This window comes from Neoarius graeffei, chromosome 1 (assembly GCF_027579695.1).
Source record: "Neoarius graeffei isolate fNeoGra1 chromosome 1, fNeoGra1.pri, whole genome shotgun sequence".
NCBI lineage: Eukaryota > Metazoa > Chordata > Actinopteri > Siluriformes > Ariidae > Neoarius > Neoarius graeffei.
Genome location: NC_083569.1, coordinates 117,017,378 through 117,038,144, shown reverse-complemented (window position 1 = coordinate 117,038,144; position 20,767 = coordinate 117,017,378). Strand labels below are relative to the sequence as shown.

The 20,767-nt window shown below is 41.4% G+C and overlaps 1 protein-coding gene across 1 annotated transcript; it reads right to left on the bottom strand.

Moving 5' to 3' along the window:
• Positions 1-596: 596 nt before the first annotated feature.
• Positions 597-14,184, bottom strand: LOC132886051 (B-cell receptor CD22-like). Its single transcript, XM_060920597.1, has 6 exons — positions 14,112-14,184; positions 11,093-11,428; positions 10,488-10,763; positions 9,389-9,637; positions 861-888; positions 597-777 (listed from the first exon to the last, which is right to left on the bottom strand). The coding sequence occupies exons 1-6, from the start codon at positions 14,182-14,184 to the stop codon at positions 597-599; spliced, it is 1,143 nt and encodes a 380-aa protein (XP_060776580.1).
• Between the last annotated feature and the right edge of the window lie 6,583 nt (positions 14,185-20,767).

Here is a 20,767-nt window from a genome sequence, read left to right as displayed (position 1 = left end):
ACCGGGATCACTGGGAAGGTGGTGTGTGTACACAGGGATGTTCACAAATATCCGCTAATGCCCATTGCTATTCATTTCTGGGAGAAAAGCATTTCCAAGGAGAAAGGCACCAGTTAATAATAGTAAACTTTATTATCCCCATGAAGTGCAATTTGTTGTACAGCCAGCAGAGAATAAAACACAAAACATACAGCATACAATCACAATGAAAACAAGGTGCACAGATATTACAGGGAGACCGATCATGACAGACTGTTGTTTATGAGGCCAGTAGCTACAGTGACAAACTTTTAAATCTGTTCATCCTACATTTTGGTACCAAGTACCGGCGACCAGAAGGCAGCAGCCTATATTCAGAGAATACTGGGTGACTGGGGTCAGCCAGGATAGCTTCTGCTTTCCTGGTGGCTCTAACTCTGTACAAGACAGAGAGCTCCTCAAAGTTGATCCCAGCAATCTTACTACACATTTTAACAATGCTGTTCAGCCTGTCCCTGTCTTTCAATGTGAGGGACCCAAACCAGCAAATTAAATAAAAGGTTAAAACAGACTCAATAAAACAACAATAAAACATCTTCATAAAAGAGGTATCCACACTAAAACTTCTCAACTTTTGATAAAAAGTACATGCGCTGGTGGGCCTTTGCACAAACTGCATCAGTGTTTGCCTCAAATGTGAAGTTACTGTCGATGATGGTACCCAGGTATTTGTACTGCTGTACAATTTCGACTGCCTGGCCATGAATGAAAACAGGGGAATTAGATGGAGGCTTCTTCCTAAAATCAATAATCATCTCCTTAGTTTTTGAGACATTGATGCTCAGAGATGAGCACTCACACCAATCAATAAAATCACTCACCACTGGACCGTGATTGGTGTCTTGATTGCTGAGAAGCAACACAATCACAGAGTCATCAGCAAATTTAATGCTGTGTCTATCAGAATGCTGACTTTTACACTCACATCACACACATCACATTATCTCTAGCCGCTTTATCCTTCTACAGGGTCGCAGGCAAGCTGGAGCCTATCCCAGCTGACTACGGGCGAAAGGCGGGGTACACCCTGGACAAGTCGCCAGGTCATCACAGGGCTGACACATAGACACAGACAACCATTCACACTCACATTCACACCTACGGTCAATTTAGAGTCACCAGTTAACCTAACCTGCATGTCTTTGGACTGTGGGGGAAACCGGAGCACCCGGAGGAAACCCACGCGGACACGGGGAGAACATGCAAACTCCACACAGAAAGGCCCTCGCCGGACCCGGGGTTCGAACCCAGGACCTTCTTGCTGTGAGGCGACAGCGCTAACCACTACACCACCGTGCCGCCTCACTTTTACACTCATTTGTATATAAAATAAATAAAAAAAGTGGTGAAAGGACACAGTCCTGAGGGGAGCTGGTGGAGGATAAAAATACGTTGGATAAAATGCCATTAACTTTCACCCTCTGTGGTCAGTCAGTTAAAAAGTCAACTAACCAGCTTACTATACCCTGGTCAAAATTGTGTGTGTTGTTAAGACGATCAGCTAAAATGTGTGATTTTATCCAGTTAAAAGCAGAAGAAAAGTCAATAAAAAGCAAACAAGCAAAAGTATGTACCCCCTCAAGATGGCCCAGTACCAGGTTGAGTAGGGTGTTAACAGCATCATCAACACCCCTCCCCGCTCTGTAGACAAATTGCAGTGGGTCAAAACTGTTCTGAGTTGTGCCCAAGATCTCCCCCTTTATAATCCGCTTAAGAATCTTCATAACAAGAGAAATGAGTGCGACAGGCTGAAAGTCATTTTGGGATTTTGGGATTTTAATCTTGGGCACCGGCACAATAATGGAGTCTTTCCAAAGATGAGGGACCCTGCAGACCTGGAGAGATTTTCTGAAAATAAAAGTGAAGATGCCAGCCAACTGCTCTGCACAGTTCTTCAGAAGTCTACCCCCAATGTTGTCTGGTCCGGGACTTTTCTTCTCCTTCACACCCTTAAAAAGTTTACAAAAATATCACAGTTGATAACTACCGGTGTGTCAATCTGTGCCGGGGCAGCATCTCTGTATACTGACAGCTCCTTACTAAAAATCACAAGAGTTAAACGGATTGTAAAAACTGTTTAGATCATCAGCAAGCTCAGAATCTGACATACCAGCAAGGGAAATAGGGCTCTTACTAGATTGCATGCCCATAATGGATTTAACACTCTCCCATGCAGGCCGAGAATTACCAGAAATTAACAGGGTTTGTTCCTTGTTTTTATATATAATTTTTGCAAGTTTAAGTTCACGCTTAACTTGCTTTTGTAACTCCCTACTGCAGGTGATATCCCTTATTAAAACTGATGTTCCTCTGATTGATGTTTTTAACATATTTAGACACCCATGGCTTGTTATTGGGAAAGATGGAAATTAATTTCCTTGGAATTATTAGGTCCTCGCAGAAATTAATATATGAGGTGACAGTCTCAGTCAGTTCATCCAGATCTGAACATGCATCCATAAATAAATCCCAGTCCATGCAGAAGAAACAGTCCTGGAGGCGCTGAATAGATTCCGCTGACCAGACCAGAACCAAACGCCACTCAGGTTTTGTTTCCTTCAGGACAGGTTTGTACATCGGACACAAATAAACCACACTATGGTCAGACGTGCCCAGAGGCGCTCTCTGGAAGGATTTATAAGCACCTTTTATGGAGCCATAACAAAGATCCAGACACCTCATATTCCTCGTAGGGCAAGTGACATATTGTTGAAAATTTGTAAGTGACTTCCCAAGTTTACAATGATTAAAATCCCCCATAATGAAACTGGGAGCGTCCAGTGCGATGCTCTGAAGCCTGTGGACTGTATCCACAATGACCTGTGTAGCATTAACAGCATTTGCCTTCAGGTGAATATACACCAGAGTTATAAATATTTGTGGAAACTACCTCGGGAGGTCAAACGGATGCAAAGAGACAGAAAGAAGTTCTATATCAGGGGTGCACAATGTTTCCCTGACTACAGAACTGTTGCACCATTTTTTATTAATATATAAACAGAGTCCACCTCCCAGTGATTTCCCCTTCACTGAAGGGTCTCTGTCAAGATGCAACGGTTCCCTGAAGCCGTCTATTGCCAGATCGGATTGCAGATCCTGCTGCTTGAGCCATGTCTCAGTCAGGGCAATGAGACAAGCACTTTTATATTCCAAGAGGAACTTGACATTTGCTTGCAAGTCATCCACCTTGTTTTGAAGAGACTGTGCATTAGCAAGGATAATTGAGGGAAGGGGGATCCTCCGGTGGCCCTGTCTTTTAAGCCGCTGCCAAACTCCTCCACATCTGCCCCTGTTCCTCCCTCCGTATGTGGGCTGGAAAGCCGGGCTCCTGCTCTCCAGAGAGTAATCATGGTGACAGATGATCTCCGCAGGGAAGGACGCGGTGTCCACAGCATCTTGGAGTAACAGGAGAAACTCCCATCCATACTGGCGTGACTCAGGGAACACACCATTTCCACTCAAAAGGCCAAAACAAAGTGTCATGGAGAAGATGAGAGCTATCAGCCTTCGGTAAGTCATTTTTATGAGATCAGATCCATGAAAACATTGCAGCATAAGTTAAAACAATGATAGACGATGATAAAAACAAATAAAACACCACCACCCCACACACACACATGCTCTCTCTGCTGCTGCATGTCGCTTCAACCAGCACCATGTTGGAAGAAGCCCCAAATGAGTCTCAGTTAGCCTGAGACTCACCCATCTGCTTATCCTGGGGACAGATTGGCCTGTGGATAAAACAGTTAGTCGTGGATGGGTCCTGCCTTAGCAAGTCACAGGGGAATTCCACCACAATGTTGGCTGGTGAGGTGGTCCCAGGGCCATCTGCATCAGCTCAGCATCATGATGACGTGTTGAGGGTGGAGGGCATTACCCCTCTTTAATCTCTGGGGAATCTTGTGGATTTCCAGCTAAAGCAGACATGAGACAATATTCTGAGGCATGCTTTTGACCAAGTGAGAGTAATAGATGGTCAAACTCTCCAGTCTAGCCTTGCACTTTCCTTTCTGCATTTTTCCATTGTTTAGGATAGGCTGTATCAAAGTGATGCAGGACACTCAAACTAAGGAAGAGATGACAGTTGTTGATCCTGAAGAGCCATAGGGAACTTTATTCCATGTGGCTCATCATAATCCTATGGCTGGGCATTTAGGTCAGGACAAAACACCAAATAGTCTCATGACCCATTTCTACTGGCAAGGGATTCATGCCAATGTGAGCAGGTGGTGTGCGGCTTGTCGCGAATGCCAGCTGGTAATGTGAGAGAATTTTGTCTTTAGCCTTGGGTTTTAAGCTTCAGAATGTGTTGGGATTCCCATAGACGTTCTGTCTCTGGAGGCACCAAAATGTGTGAAGATCTCTCTGTAGTTATCATTTTGATCCATTGCTGACTAGGTTAGAAAGACTGCTCTCCCATTTCAAAATTTTATGGGCCTCACATCTCCAGTCACACACTGGGGACACACACACAGGAAACCCCCCCAGCCCACATATATACACAGACACACACAAACTGTTTTAGCTTGCGACAATTTTTTTTTTCTTGAGAGCATGGTGAAATTGTATTCTTTAGCATAAATTTATGATTGATATACTTGGGAGGTATTTTAACATCAAGCTTCTTTCAGCTGAGCTGAAGTACACAGTTTAAATGTTGAGAGGACCTCATGTTTATGTGATCATCTTGTGTTCTCCACCACTTATCATTGTAAAGGCATTTTGCATGACAAACACAGACTCATCATTAAGTAGTAACACCCTTAGAATGCCATATGGTAAATGCTAGAATGTGTTTTCTTTTGAAAAATAACGGGAAATGTTTTAGCCAATCAGAAGTCTGTGTTACAAACAAAGAAAATCCTTTTACAATGATTCTAATAGAAGCTGCCATTTTGTTTTGGGGAGATCCGGGGGCAGCCCTAGGGTGGGTCTCCCAAAAAGGGACCTGACTTAAAAACTTAACAAGAGTTCAGACTTCAGTGTCCTCCTGAGATCCACTCACGCTTGCATTGTTTCTGTGTGATAAAAGCAGTTAAGGCAACTTCTTTCATGTAAGTAGATTTTTTGACTACTTTTAAGGTACAGACTTCCACAACAGTAAACCCAGCAGACATCCCAAAAGTGTCATTGTGCCCATTACCATGAATTCAGGTCGAAAGAATTGGCATGGATCTTGTTGGACCATTAGATTGATTTGTACATGGGTATCACTTTATGTTCGTCATCGTGGATTATGCAACATGATACTTGGAAGCAATGCCTCTTCACAATATCTCTGCATGTAGTGTTTCAGAGGCATTCTTCCACATTATCTCCTGAATCGGGACTTCAAAAAAAATCCTGACTGTTCAAGGCACTACTTTTATGTCACATATACTATCTGAACTATATGAATTATTGAGGATTAAATTGAATCGTACCACTGTTTACCATCCGTAAAAGGATGGGTTGGTTGAACAATTTAATCAACCACTTAAAAACATGGTTCCTAAGTTTGCTCACGGGAATGCTAAAAACTGGGATAAGTGGCTAGACACTCTGTTGTTTGCACTGCACCTGGTCCCACAAGCCTCTACTGGGTTTTCCACATTTGAATTGTTGTATGAGCGCAAGCTTCGTGGCGTCTTAGAAGTCATTAAAGAAAATTGTGAAGAGGGACCTTCTCAAAGCAAAAATGAAATTCAGTACATTCTTGACCTGAGAGCAAAACTCTACACACTGAATCATGTAACCCAGGAGGATTTGCTACAGGCCCAAGAACGTCAATCTTGCCTGTACAACAGAGGAACATGGTTAAGGGAATTTGCACTGGGAGATAAAGTGCTCATTTTACTGCCCACACTGAGTTCAAAATTACTCGCCAATTGGCAAGAGCCCACTGAGGTCACACGGCAAATTGGGGAAATTGACTATGAGGTCAGGTGCACAGATAGGGGCGATGCATGTCAAATTTACCACCTCAGTCTCCTGAAACCATGGGCAGAGGAGGTTCCTGTGGCTCTGGCAATGGTAGTTCCTGAGAGGGCAGAGCTTGGACTGGAGGTAAGTCCAAAAGGTGTGGCCCAATTCACCCTGGTTCCCTGTGGAGACCACCTCCCACCATCCCAGAAAGCACAGGTTATCAGGTTATAGGAGGAATTCTGTGATGTGTTTTCACCCCTCCCTGGTTGCACGAACCTCATAGAGCACCACATATAGACTCCCCCAGGGGTGCTGGTGTACAGCTACCCATATTGGCTCCCCAACCATAAGAAAAATGTGGTTTGGGATGAACTCAAGGCAATGCTTGACATGGGAGTAATGGAGGAGTTATACAACAACTGGAGCAGCCCAAGTTGGTTTTCAAGAACTGATCCAGTTCTGTGTGGACTATAGAAAAGTCAATGCAGTGTCTAAATTTGATGCAAATCCAATGCCTTGCATTGATGAACTGCTCAATCAGTTAGGCATGACTCGCTTTTATTTGACACTGGATTTAACAATGGGGTATTCACAGATCCCCTTGACCCCATTATCATGTGAAAAAATGGCCTTTTCCACATCTTCCCTTTGGGTTATTTGGGGCCCTGGTGACGTTTCAGCATCCCATGGACTGAATCATCCATCCCCACAGTGCATATGCCACTGCCTATTTAGATGGCTTTATTATTTATAGTAATGACTGGCAGTGCATTTACAATATCTACAGTAAGTGCTGTCCTGAGGTCACTGAGGCACACTGAGCTCAAGGCAAACCTGAAGAAGTGTGCAGTTGGATGGGTGGAAGTATGGTGAAAGTGTTAGTCCCACTGAAAAGTGAGCATTAAAATAAAGCACACCATGAATTGTCGTGCCTGTTCCCAGTTCCTCAATGTCCCACTTCAGGGAATAGTTACAGAGATAATCAATGTTATTCACTTCACCTGTCAGTGGTTTTAATGTTATGGCTGATCAGTGTAATTTATATACAACATATATATATATATATATATATATATATATATATATATATATATATATATATATATAAGGCAGTTAGAACTGAGGGAGGGGGTGGTGCTACCAGACAGCATAACAGGAGGTGTGGAAGACAGCTACAAGTATCTTGGAATCCTGCAGGCAAATGGCTACCATGGAGAGGTTGCTAGGAAAGCAGCAATAGCCAAATACTTACAGAGGGTAAGGCAAGTCCTGAGAAGTCAGCTGAATGGGAAGAACAAGGTCCAGGCCATCAACACCTATGCCCTGCCAATTATCAGATACCCTGCTGACATAAGAAGCTGGCCGAAGGAGATAGATGCCACTGACATCAGGACAGGAAAACTCCTGACAATGCACGGAGGGTTTCACCCCAAGTCCAGCATCCTGAGGCTGTACAATAAGAGGAATGAAGGAGGCTGAGGACTAGTGAGTGTCAGAGCCACTATCCAGGATGAAACAACAAAGATCCATGAATACATCAGGTACGTAGATGGCCCTGAATGTTGAAATGCTCATTGAATACCTCAGGCAGCAGAAACCTGAGAAGGAAGTGCAAGAGGAACCATCATGGAAAGACAAACTACTGCACGGGATGTACCACCCTTAGATAGAAGTGGCTGATATTGAAAAATCCTACCAATGGCTGGATAAAGCTGGACTGGAAGATGCCAGAGAGGCACTTATCATAGCTGCACAGAAACAGGCCCTAAGCACAAGCTCGATAGAGCCCAGGGTCTACCACACGAGGTAGGACCCCAGGTGGAGACAGTGCAAAGATGCCCCCAAGACAATCCAGCACATAACAGCAGGGTGTAAGATGTTAGCAGGAAAAGCATACATGAAACACCATAACCAAGTAGCTGGCATAGTGTACAGAAACATCTGTGCCAAGTATGGACTGGAAGTCCCAAAGTCAAAGTGGGACACACCTCTGAAGGTGGTTGAGAATGACCAAGCTAAGATCCTGTGGTACTTCCAGATACAGATGGACAAACTGGTAACAACTAACCAACCTGACATGGTAGCGTAATTCAGTATATGCAACCACAATCATGGGGAAGACTGCTGACTTGACAGTTGTACAGAAGATGACCATCCACACCCTCCACAAGGAGGGTAAGCAACAAATGGTCATTGCTGAAAATGCTGACTGGAAAAGGTGTGCAAGCAACAGGGATGGCCACAGCTTTGAAACAACTGTCAAAAAAAGTTGATTCAAGAACTTGGGAGAGCTTCACACAGAGTGGACTGAGGCTGGTGTTAGTGCATCAAGAACCACCACACACACGTCTTCTGGACATCAAAGCTGGACCTGCCATCAGACAGAACGCTAAAGAAGAAGAAGACTTAGAATTTGAGATTAATTGATACGGATACTTACATCTAGTTTATGGTACTGTGGTGGATTGCCGACCTGCCCAGGATGTGCCTGACCTTTTATCCAAATTCAACCCAAAGATATGTTCTGAGTAATACTACAAAAGTGCTATACCTATTTTAATACCTCGATCATATTTTCTTTGTTTCATCCCACACATTTCCTCCCATTGGCTTCAATTCACTTTTTGAGGCCTAACTGCTCCTAGAGATTTTGTGCTTGAAACTTCATTCCAACTGTAAAATGTTCAAACCATTGAAGAGAAGTTAGCCTGCATTTTTCTTTTTGATATTCCCCTGCATCTATCTTTTTTATCTGTCTATTTTTCCCTTAGACTTTTTGAATGGGAATTTTTTTAAACTGCTCCCTTATTGTGAAATAATTTTTTTAAACTGCTCCGGGTGTGTGCATGCACGCATGTGTTCACTGTTTCAGATGGGTTAAACACAGGATGAATCTCACTGTGCTTGAAGTGTGCACATGACAAATAAAGGTTTCTTCTTTCTTCTTCTTCAAATGTTTTTCATATTTTTCAAAATAATACCTTCAACTTTATGAGACATGTTCTGGACAATATTATAAAACACTCCACCTCTTTTCATACCTAGCTTTTCTTCTCAATGGCTTCAGTTCATCCATCCATCCATCCATCCATCTTGAAGTGTTTACTTTCCAAGCACTAGTATTTCCTTCAGGAATAGTCTTATGTCTATTCTATAGAAGACCTGATTATTTTGTACATAATTAAGCTAAAGCTGTTTTCAAACCTTTTTTTCTTTTGTAGGACCACAGTAGGATAAATAAGATCAATAAAGAGAAGAATAAAAAGGCCAAACTCTGTCCCACAGCCCGTCGTGTTGTTCCACCACTGGATCTTGAACCTGGAAGGAAGGAAGGAAGGAAGGAAGGAAGGAAGGAAGGAAGGAAGGAAGGAAGGAAGGAAATAATTTGCATTGAAACCCTATATTGTTAGAGAGAGAACCAAATAAAAATGAATGCATTTCTCACATCTGACTGAGACCCAGCTTTTCAGTGACTCTCCTCTCTCTGGATATTTACAGTGGTAGAAACCTTCATCTGACTTTGAGACCTTATGAATGATCATCTTTCCTGTAGTCTGTGTCTGGAGGACTGATCCATCTTTATAGAAATCAGCTCGGAGGGTTGATGGTTTTGTGTATTGATATAAACAGCGCAGAGTCAGTGGCCGTCCCTCAGTCACAGGATGAACAGGACTCTCCAGGATCACATCGCTGTCTAGAACAGAGAAATTACATTCACAGCTTAGCATAATTCCAATAGGGAAATCCACACATGATGAAATGTTTATATAATATAAATGATAGTTCTCCAATTTATCTGTGTATAGATTAGTACACACTAATCCTGTGGAATCTGCAGAACGAAACCTATGGAATAATACACTGAGAACTGTGAACTGTGCAGTACTGCTGCAGTTTTAGAATTTGAAATGCATCAATACTGATATTGGTATATGGTACTGCAGTGGGTTGGTCATCTGCTGGGGATGTGCTATGCCTTTCACCTGAAGGTGGCTGGAATTGTCTCCAGCTGCCCCCATGACCCTGACAGTTAAGCGATATAGATAATGGATGGATTTTATCTGGTATTTGGTATCTGTCTGGGCAGCGGGGGCGTGGTCAAGCGCCGGTCTGTGACAGGAGGGCGGAGTCAGGGAAGGTAAGTGGCAGAATCACTTCACCTGAAAGCAATTAACCTGTGTTTGTGTGTCTTCCCAGTGACCGCGCCCTATATGAGGAGGGAGAGTGAGAGCGGAGGGAGCTCATCTCCAGACCAGACGCCGGTTGTGTGTGGGTGTGTGTCTGAGTTGGAAGTTGTTCACTGAAAAGTGTAGCAATAAAGGCCATATTTACAAACCTCATCTCTGTCCTGCCATCCTCTGTGCTCCACCCCTTCGTTAGAACTGTTACACTGTCCAATACACATTTGATCATACTTGCATTCAGAAATGCTCCAACTTGATACTTACACTCATAAATGCTCCAACAATCCAGCATGAGGAATTACAGAATTAGAGAAAATACAGGTACAGTACAGATACTGAGATAAATAATCAGAGACTCACCATGCACTGTGATGTTGACAGGATTACTGCTACCTCCAGATTCAGAGTCACACCAATAAACTCCAGTGTAAAATGTATAGATTGAACTGATTTTACATGTAGATCCTGTAACTGAGCCCCACTGTGAACAATCTGACACTCTCTTATTGTGTGTGTATCGTTTCACTGTCCATCCAGTAGAGTTATTCTGGCCCTCACAGCTCAATGAGAGAGAGTCTTTCGTAAAGTGTTGAGTTCTACTGGGATTGATGATCAGAAAGACTGGAGGAGATTTACCTTAAACAGAGAACATTGTTTTCTGAAAAATTCATTTAGGTGTATTATTATGATTGTGTTTTCATGTCATAACTGACACTGACCACATTTACACCTCCTTTAATTAAACAGTGCTGTTTAAAGGAGAAAAATCCTCTACGGTGCTCAGGGCTATTCAACTGCTTTAAACATTCCTCATACAGTAATAATTGTCCTTGACCCATATTCACAATTGGCAAATTAAATCCAAAGGTGCATCATGTCTAAGTTCTCATTGTGTGCACATAACTGAATACAGCTCTATCTTAGTAAAATGCAAATGTAAGTAATAAAATTAATCTGGTCCTCACCAGTGATCCATAGAGGCTGTGGATTGCTGTACTGTGTGTGAATGGCTGGTTCTCCTCGCTCTCCTCTGCACATATAAACTCCTGTGTGATTAAAACCAGCAGGACTGAGAGTGTATTTGCCTCCAGATCCTCTGCTGCTGTCTGAGAGAGGCTTCACATATGTGATATAGCCATAACTGTTTTTTATTTGAGTTAATCCAGATCTGTAGGGAACAGTTGTATACCAGCTGAATGTCCAGTCTGTAGAAGAGCCTGTAACCTCACAGCTTAGAGTCACTGAGTCTCCTTCAGTCAGCCAGCTCTGTGGAGATACACTCAGTACTGGTGGTGGTCTTTCTGTTACACAGGAAACACAAGATTTGTAGAGCTATTGGATACAATAATCATAAATACAGACCTGTTGCAACAAGGTAGGCAGACTTGGCAATTGCCTAGGGCCCCAGCCCTCGAAGGGCCCCCGCTGCCGAACGACTGGTTATGTATTCAATAGCAATGACAACTTTTTGAGCGCAGCAGCGCAGCGCCTAATGACACTTGTTGAAATACCCTAGTTCTAAGGGGGGGCCCCCTAATGCACAACAGCGCCTCCCTACATGCTTTGGCCGAAAAGTGCAATGACAGTCTGTTGTCAACCCCTCAATGCCCATCTCCGTCCAGTCAAGTGGTTGCAGAGCTCCCTGGCAAAAAAAAACAAAAAAACAAAATCAAATATGAAGCGAAATTACCCCTCAGGGAGCCAGAAGAGAAAGAAGAAAAGGGAAGAGGAAGACAGAAAAAAACAAGACACTGGTAAGTGAGAATGTACACACTCATTAATACCAAGCGGGTCGACAAGCAAATTTGGTAGCTAGCTTACGTTAATGGTAGTTATCTTGTAGACAGTGTTTATAACAGTGATGTAAACATTGTCATGCACAACAGGCTTACAAACTAGCAAGGACTGGCTAAAAATTCTAATATGTGCCACACAAATAGGTGAAAGACTGTCAACTTCTCCCAGATTAACTTATTGTGTTTATCAAAATGTCATAGTCAGAGTTAGTTTGGGACTATAACGTTGGGAATGGGGCATATTGGTATAATATCGCCACAGTTCAAGTCAGATTTTGGACATGATAAGCGAGAAAACGGTACTTCTTTCAATGGGACTTAAACTCAGTTTTGTCCGGATCTGCACAGTCTTTGTTACCCCAGAATGTAAGGTAGTAGAGCCAAATATTATTTGCAGTCCATTACTTTTATGTATATCATCATGTTTTCAGTGAAAAGGGATGAGAAATCATGCCTAAACTTTTCTGTGTGTGCTGGTTCTTATTAAGATTCTTATTCATGTTTGTAATCATTTAATCACCATTTGAAGTTATTTCTACTTGTGTATATACTGTAAATATTTAGTGTTGTGTTATTTGCACATTTTATATTACTTTGTCTTATTTTCATATTTGATTTATATATATATATATATATATATATATATATATATATATATATATACAAAAAATACACACACACACACACACACACGTGTGTGTGTGTGTGTGTGTGTATATTTTGTCTATTCTTGTGTTTAATTGGGTTTGATAATTATTTATAATAATGTAAAGAGTTCATTTATTAAGTAAAAATCATAAGAATGATTACAATATGTGTGATGTTTATTTATTAAGTCTTCAGTGGGTAGGCGGCCATAAGGCCTTTCGTCGAGGGGGGGGGATAATTATGGGCCCCAGATCCCCCTTTGCCTAGGGCCCCCAAATAGCTTGAAATGGGCCTGCATAAATAGGAACAAATATTTTAGAGACAAGGCACATGAGCTTTACATGTGAATAATCATATGGTTCACATTTGAAATTTACATGTGGTTTTTAAACATAGTTTAAAATGTTTTATATTTTTCCACTTAACTCATTCATTTTGATGTGATTTTCTCATATGATTCTAATTCATAAGGTAATTTTTCCACTTTTTTTTTTACACAGCTAATTTTGCTCTGTTGGATTCCTGGCCACAAATCACTGTGGCATCACCAGATTCATACTTTCAATCTCTGGACAACAGTACAAATGCTTCTCAGCTGCACCACTCCTGAGCTACATTTCTCACATATTTGAGACTTCTTGTTTCAGACACATTGTCAGATTGCAGGCACTTATGGATGCAGATGAAGGGGCAAGTGGGTATGGTGCAAACTGCACATAAAGCCAAATCGTGAATCAGGAATTGTAGTCAGGAAATGGGTGGAGGTCTACTGATTGGCAAACAGAGCAGTGAAGGGCAGATGAGAAAATTAAGTAGGAAGTAAACATAAACAGTGGTCTTTAAAAAAAAGTCAGTCAGAAAACAAACGGCTCAGTCAAGTCAGGTACAGGATACAGAACAATACTTCGCGAGGTGTGTTTATGACTGCTGAGCTTATATAGGGAAGGTGATTGTGGGATAATTGAAGACAGGTGATGTAGTTAAAACTCTGGTGACAGGGGGTGCTGTGTATCATGGGAAGTGTAGTCTGGAGCGGCCATGTTTGGAGGCTGCTCTGAATTCAGGTTTTCAGTGCTGTTACTGACAGAAACACTCCCTCTGGGAGCAACCTCTTTCCTTGGTTGACGTCTCTTTCTTGGTGCAGATTTTTCAGGGTGCTGGTTGCAAAATCCTTGAGTGAGGAGGGGGTCTAAGATGTTCCTGGAACTGATCCAACTACATTCTTCTGGGCTGTAACCCAACCAAGTACTCGAGTTGTCCCTGTCTGTGGCAGGAATTGAGGATCTTCTTGACCTGATAGATGGACTCACTTTCGATGTTTCTTGGGTAGGTGTGTCTGAGGCTAGAGGACCTTGGATAGCAAGTTTGAGGCATGAGATGTGGAATGTTGGAGCCATCTTGCTCTGAGGGGGAAGCTCGAGCCTGTAAGAGACTTCTTTGATTTTGCATAAAACTTTGAATGGACCGATGAATCTGGTTTGTAATTTCTTGCAGGAGTTGGAAGTTCTGAGGTTCTTCGTGGAAACCCATACTCTGTCACCTGGGGCATACTCTGGAGTGGTGCTTCTGTGCTTGTTGGCATAGTGTTTGTACTTGATATTAACATTTTCCATTCTTTGATGTACCTTCTCCCATATCTGCTGACTCCTCTGGAACTAGGAGTCTATGGCTGGAATCTGAGGAGGAGTATCATCCCATGAAAAAAATGGGGGTTGGTGTCTGAGTACGCACTGGAATGGGGTTAGCTGAGTGGCTGAATGTCTGAGAGAATTCTGTGCGTACTCTGTCCATGGAAGGAATTGTGTCCAATCCTTCTGGTTCTGCATGCAGTATATGTGGAGGAACCAGCCCACTTCTTGATTTGCTCATTCTGCTTGGCCGTGTGGGTGGTATCCAGAGGTGAGGCTAACTAACATCAAGTCCATGAAACGTGACCATAACCATTTTTTTTTTATTTATCTCATGTTTTACCAGGAAGGTCCCATTGAGATACAATATCTCGTCTTCCAGGGAGTCCTGGACAAGATAGCGGCTTAAAAGTTTCATACAAGAAATACAGACTAACATAAACCAAAACACTAGGACAAAACAGTCAACAATCACACATAGAACACAGAGTGAAAAAGAAATGAGACATAAGTAGTATAAAATGAAGGCGCAGTAGCCTTAATTAAAAACAATGACACTCTTCTGTGAGTACTGACTTTAAACAATTTTTTAAAAATGCAATAGAGGGTATTGTCACAAGATTTAGTGTATTTTGTAGCTCATTCCAAGCACACGGTGCATATGCACAGAAGGCTGTTTTACCAAGTTCTGTTCGTGACATTGGAGTTTGAAGAAGTATTTTCTCTGATGCACGAGTGCTGTAAGTGGAAGTACACCATACAAGCAGACTAGATATATAGAACAGTAACTTACCTAAGATAGCTTTTGCAACAAATATTAAAATATGACTTTTCCTTCTTATAGACAGAGATGTCCACTGAACCATATGATAAAGGTTACAGTGATGCGTCCTTGCGTTTGCCCCTGTTATGAAGCACAGGGCAGAATGGTACACCACATCCAACTTTTTCAGAAGGGATGTGCCCGCATGCATATATATCACCATAGTCTATAACTGCCATGAAAGTACTTTGAACTAGTTTCTTTCTGGTAGCAAAAGGAAAAAAATTTTTCAAACGAAAATAAAAACCTAACTTTGGCCTTCTTTTTTAGGAGACTATCTATGTGGGTGCCAAAGGACAGTTTATGGTCAAGCCATATACCTAGGTATTTGTAGCAGGTAACCCTCTCTAGATGGCTGCCATCTAGTGTTGAAACAACATAATTTGAGTTAGTTGATCGAGAGCGTGTTAAAACCATAAATTTAGTCTTTTTGGCATTCAAAACCAATTTCAACCTAAGAAGGGAGACCTGCAGAGTGTTAAAAGAAGACTGTAAAGAATCTATTGCCCTTTGAACAGATGATGCTGTGGTGTAGATAATTGTATCCTCTGCATAGAGGTGAACTTTAGCCGGTTCTAAACCTGCACCGAGATTATTAATAAAAATAGAAAACAAAATGGGCCCCAAAATGGATCCTTGAGGAACACCCATCTTCACCTGTAGATATTTAGAATTATAATTTTCGACCGAAACACACTGAGTTCTCCCAGTTAAATAATTAGTGAACCAGTTCAATACACCATCACTGCCACCTATACATTTCAGGCTCTGTAAAAGAAGCCCATGATCTACAGAGTCAAAAGCTTTGGTTAGGTCAACAAAAAGTGCTGCACATGATTTTTTGTTATCCAAGGCAGTGATGATATCATTTGTAACAGATGTAACTGCAGTTATTGTGCTGTGGCCTTGTCTAAAACCTGATTGTGAGGAACTTAAAATATTATTTTCTGTTAAAAAACACTTCAGTTGTTCATTTACAAGAGATTCAAAAACTTTAGCTGTGACAGACAGCCTCAAAATGGGACGGTAGTTGTCTAAAATAGAGGGATCACCACCTTTTAACAGTGGAAGGACCAGTGCTGTCTTCCATGAGCTAGGTATAGTCCCACTGCTAAGACTGAGATTAAAAATTGAGGCAATGGGTCCAGCTATCAAACATGCTGCAGCCTTAAGAAAAAAAGGTTCGATTCCATCTGAACCAGCAGATTTTTTACAAACCAGGGTAGACAGTTCTTTATGGACTTTTTGAGGTGTGATGGTAGAGAAATTAAACCTATTTGCAATTTGAGGTGTAGAAGTAACTGTCCTGTCTGTACCATCTTGGAGATCTACTTTGGCATTCAGACCAGCGTTAATAAAGTGTAAATTGAAAGCATCAGCAATGCTTTGCTTGCCTGTGACTTCTTTATAATCAATCTTCAACAAATCTGGAAATGTGATAGGTGACACAGACCCTGACGTGGATTTAACCAACTTCCAGAATTTGTTAGGATCGTTTAGGTTTTGGTTTAACAAGTTGAGGTAATATTCACTTTTGGCATTTTTTATTAACCTGGTGCACTTATTTCTTAAAGCCCTATACACATCCCAGAGTCTAGGATTTTTATTTTTATCCCTCTTTGCCTTGGCCCATGCATTGTGCCTTTGTCTGATAAGGATTGCAATTGATTCATCAAACCAAGGATTATCTCTACCTTTGACTCTAAGTCACCTTATAGGGGCATGCTTGTTGATTAAAGCCATGAAAGTTGATTTAAAAAAGTTCCATACAAGATCAACATCAACCATCTCATCAACCCGGTTTAAATCACTATAGTACACATCATGCAAGAAAGCCTGTTCATTAAAACATTTATAGTTCCGAGTGTAGGTCACGAGACTTCCGGTGACGTCATGGCCAAGGAAACAGCCTGATTCCGAAGCTCCCGAGGAGAGTCTTTTAAAAACTAGCCAAAACATTATGCCAATATAATTACTTTTTCATTTCACTTGAAAAATTTTGATACCGAGTGGCCACCATGTCAAACCTCCGAAGTAAGCTGCCGAAGATACCTAAAGACCCGCAAACGGATTCTGAGTTAAGCAAGGACAGCACGGTGCTAGCCGAGCTGCGCACGCTAAGGAAAGAGCATGCTGAATCATCCAAGGAAACCAAAGAATCCTTATTGAGGGTAGAAAATACTCTCAGAGAGGTTACTGACAGGACAACACAACTGGAACAACGAACGGAAGAGTTTGAAGAGAGACTGGTGAACACGGAGGAAAAGATGCAACGAAATGACAGGACACTGCATTATCTGCTCCATCGAGAGGCTAGTTTGACTGCCAAGTGTGAGGATCTCGAGTCAAGAGCGAGGAGGAACAATCTACGCATATATGGCGTGAAAGAAGATGAAGAAAATAACAGCAACATGATAGACTTCATAGGACATCTTATACGGACGTCATTGGACTTGCCCGAGGACTTAAATTTAAACATAGAGAGAGCACACCGCTCTCTCATTGCAAAACCAACAAACCCCAAGAAACCACCGCGGTCCATCATCGTTAGATTCTGGGACTACAGGGTCAAGGAGATGGTGATTCAAGAGGCTTGGAAGCGTCGTGGAGGAGTGCCTTATAAAGAGCAAAAAATCTTCTTCAATCAAGACTACACTGCTGATGTACAGAAGAAACGTAAACAAGTCAGAGACGTCATCAAGGAGCTGAAAGAGAAAAATATCAAAGCACAATCACCGTTCCCAGCTAAGCTAAAAATCCACTTGAACACTGGCACGAAGACCTTCGCAACTCTCGCGGATGCAAAGGACACTCTCAAGGACCTGGGAATCCATGTAGAATGTGATGAACGGGAAACTCTCCTCACTGAAGTTTTACAGATAGACTGGACAGACACCACACGCAGTCAGAACAATGTAATGACCAACGCTGATCTGAGGAGCTTACTTTACAAAGACTAACGTCTATCATCACCACTCGATACAGTAAGTGCTTATGATTAGAACATATAGACATCATAGCTGTCAAGCGCAGAAGTTTTGGCTAGTGTATTGGAACGCTATTAATGTAACAGAAAATTAGACTCTCCTCACTGAAGGAGTTTCTGTTTTGTGTTTGTTTTTCTTTTTCTCTTCTCGATCTTTTTACTATTTCCCTGCAACTTTGCAGCCCATAGGTCAAAGCAAAGAAGTTGGATTTGCTTGTAACCTCATGCACGTCGTGCATACCCCCGGAGAGGCCCGTCACACCTCTCTGTCCTTGTTGAGACTGATGGCGGTTACATCAGTCGGGTTATTGGAAGTCGGTTTGTTCTTTTTGTTACTTGTGTGTTCTTGTCTTTTATATTGTTGTACCCTACACATAAGTAGTATACCCGTGCAGTCATATAAGGTGCATCATGTTTACAAAGAAACCAGAATGTTTATTTTAAAAATTATGAAAAGACACAGATATGTAAATGAATAAGTTGAACATAGTTAGTTATAATGTCCATGGTTTAAACCATCCTATAAAACGGAAAAAAATACTAAGTCAGTTAAAAAAAAAACACACTGTTCTATTGCTCTGCTGCAGGAGACTCATTTAAGTAATAATGAACACTTAAAACTCAGAAGGGAGTGGGTTAGCCTAGTATATGGTGCTTCACATGGGAAGAAAAGAGGAGTAGCCATCTTAATAAATAGAACTTTGGCTTTCAGCACTGAAAAGGTAGTACAGGACAAATTAGGAAGATTTGTGATGGTGGTGGGAAGTATTGGTGAACATCTAATATCAATTTTAAATGTATACGCCCCAAATGAACATGACCCACATTTTTTCAAAGAACTGGCAAATACAATAACAGATAATTCAAAAGGAATGTTGATCATAGCAGGAGATTTTAATGCAGTACAAGATGGAAAGATGGATAGAACGCCAATGGTAAGGGGGCCTCCAAGTCCTAAAACTCATATGCTGAACAACTTTATCTCTGAATTGGGTCTTGTAGATCCATGGAGGGTGAAAAACCCCAAGGCAAAAGACTTCAGCTTCTTTTCTAATGCACATAACAGCTACTCTAGAATAGACTTTTTTTGCCTTCCCCCACAATATATGTATAAAGTCATTGATTGTTATATTGAATCAATTACCTTAAGTGACCACGCTCCAGTTATGTTAAAACTGAACTTAGGAATGCATTCATCTTTCAAGTACTGGAGGATGAATGTATCAATACTGAATAACAAGGAAGTGGTAGAGGAGTTGAGGCAACACTTAAAGGAATATTTTGAAACGAATGATAATGGAGAAGTCAACCCTACAATACTTTGGGAAGGGGCAAAAGCAGTTATGAGAGGGAAAATCATACAGATTTCATCTAAACTAAAGAGAAAACGACTGGAGGAGCAGATAAGGTTAGAAAATAGAATAAAGGTGTTAGAGCAGCAACATAAGGGAGGCTCAGGCCCCATTTTTACTGAACTTAAAGAAGCAAGAAAGGTTCTGGATAAACTGCTATCTGTACATGCAGAAGGTGCTTTAAGATTTACTAAACAGCGTTATTATGAGAGTGGAAATAGAGCTTCCCGTCTCTTGGCATTTCAGCTTTGTAAAGCTCAAGCTAACCGCACTGTTGCTAGAGTAGTTCATCCGACAAATGGTAAAACCATATCTCATCCTAAAGAGGTGGCTGAGGCATTTGCTACATTCTATCATAATTTATACAAAGAACCCAAATCACAAATGACAACTGATAACATTAATGCTTTCCTTAAAAATTTACAACTTCCCACATTATCAGAGGACATATCATCCCACATGATATCCCCTATTACAGATATAGAAATTAGAGATGCAATAATGAGATTAAAAAACAGTAAATCTCCAGGAGTGGATGGTCTCCCTGGAGAATTTTATAAGTGCTTCATTAATGACCTAGTACCAAGGTTGACAGAAGTATTTAGATATGTTCTCTCAAAGAGTAACCCCCCGGAGACATGGTCACAGGCTATTATATCTGTGATACATAAGGAGGGGAAGGATCCAACACAATGTGAAGCATATAGACCCATTAGTCTGTTATGCAATGACCAGAAACTACTCACAAGCATCCTAGCGCAAAGAGTTCAAAGACACATTGGGGCAATTATTAAGCCAGACCAAACAGGGTTTATTCCAAACAGACAAGGTGCTAACAACATTAGGAGAACTTTAAATGTGATTACCTGTGCAAAGAGACATAAACAAACATCAATGCTTATCAGCTTTGATGCGCAGAAGGCATTTGATACTGTTAATTGGATGTTTTTATTTCAGACATTATCTGCAATGGGCTTCCACTCAGAATTTATTAGATGGGTAACAACTATATATGAGCAACCCAAAGCAAGAGTTAGAGTAAATGGATGTTGTTCTGAGTTCTTTGGGTTGCAGCGAGGGGTGAGGCAGGGGGACTGTCTTAGCCCCCTGCTCTTTGCCATTAACATTGAACCCCTGGCAGCATCTATAAGACAAAATGAGAAAATAAAGGGGATAATGGATATGGGTAATAAAGAACATAAAATATCACTATATGCTGACGATATATTGACTTATATAAGTGACCCTATTGTCTCCATACCAGCATTAATGAACACCTTGGAAGAATATGGCGAATTATCTGGATATCAGATTAACGAATCAAAGTCCGAAGCTATGATGTTGAAAGGGTTTTGGCCTCTGCAACTAACAGGAAAACTAAAGTTTCGATGGTCACAAACTTTCAGA

Bases quoted from the DNA above. Each gene is read 5' to 3' on its own strand.
- LOC132886051 (XM_060920597.1), bottom strand. From the start codon at position 14,184: ATGGAAAATGTTAATATCAAGTACAAACACTATGCCAACAAGCACAGA. The intron at 9,638-10,487 runs GTGAGTCTCTGA...TCTCTGTTCTAG, and splicing joins TGTCAACATCACAGTGCATG to ACAGCGATGTGATCCTGGAG. The intron at 778-860 runs GTGAGTGATTTT...TATTGATTTTAG, and splicing joins ACACCAATCACGGTCCAGTG to GAAGAAGCCTCCATCTAATT.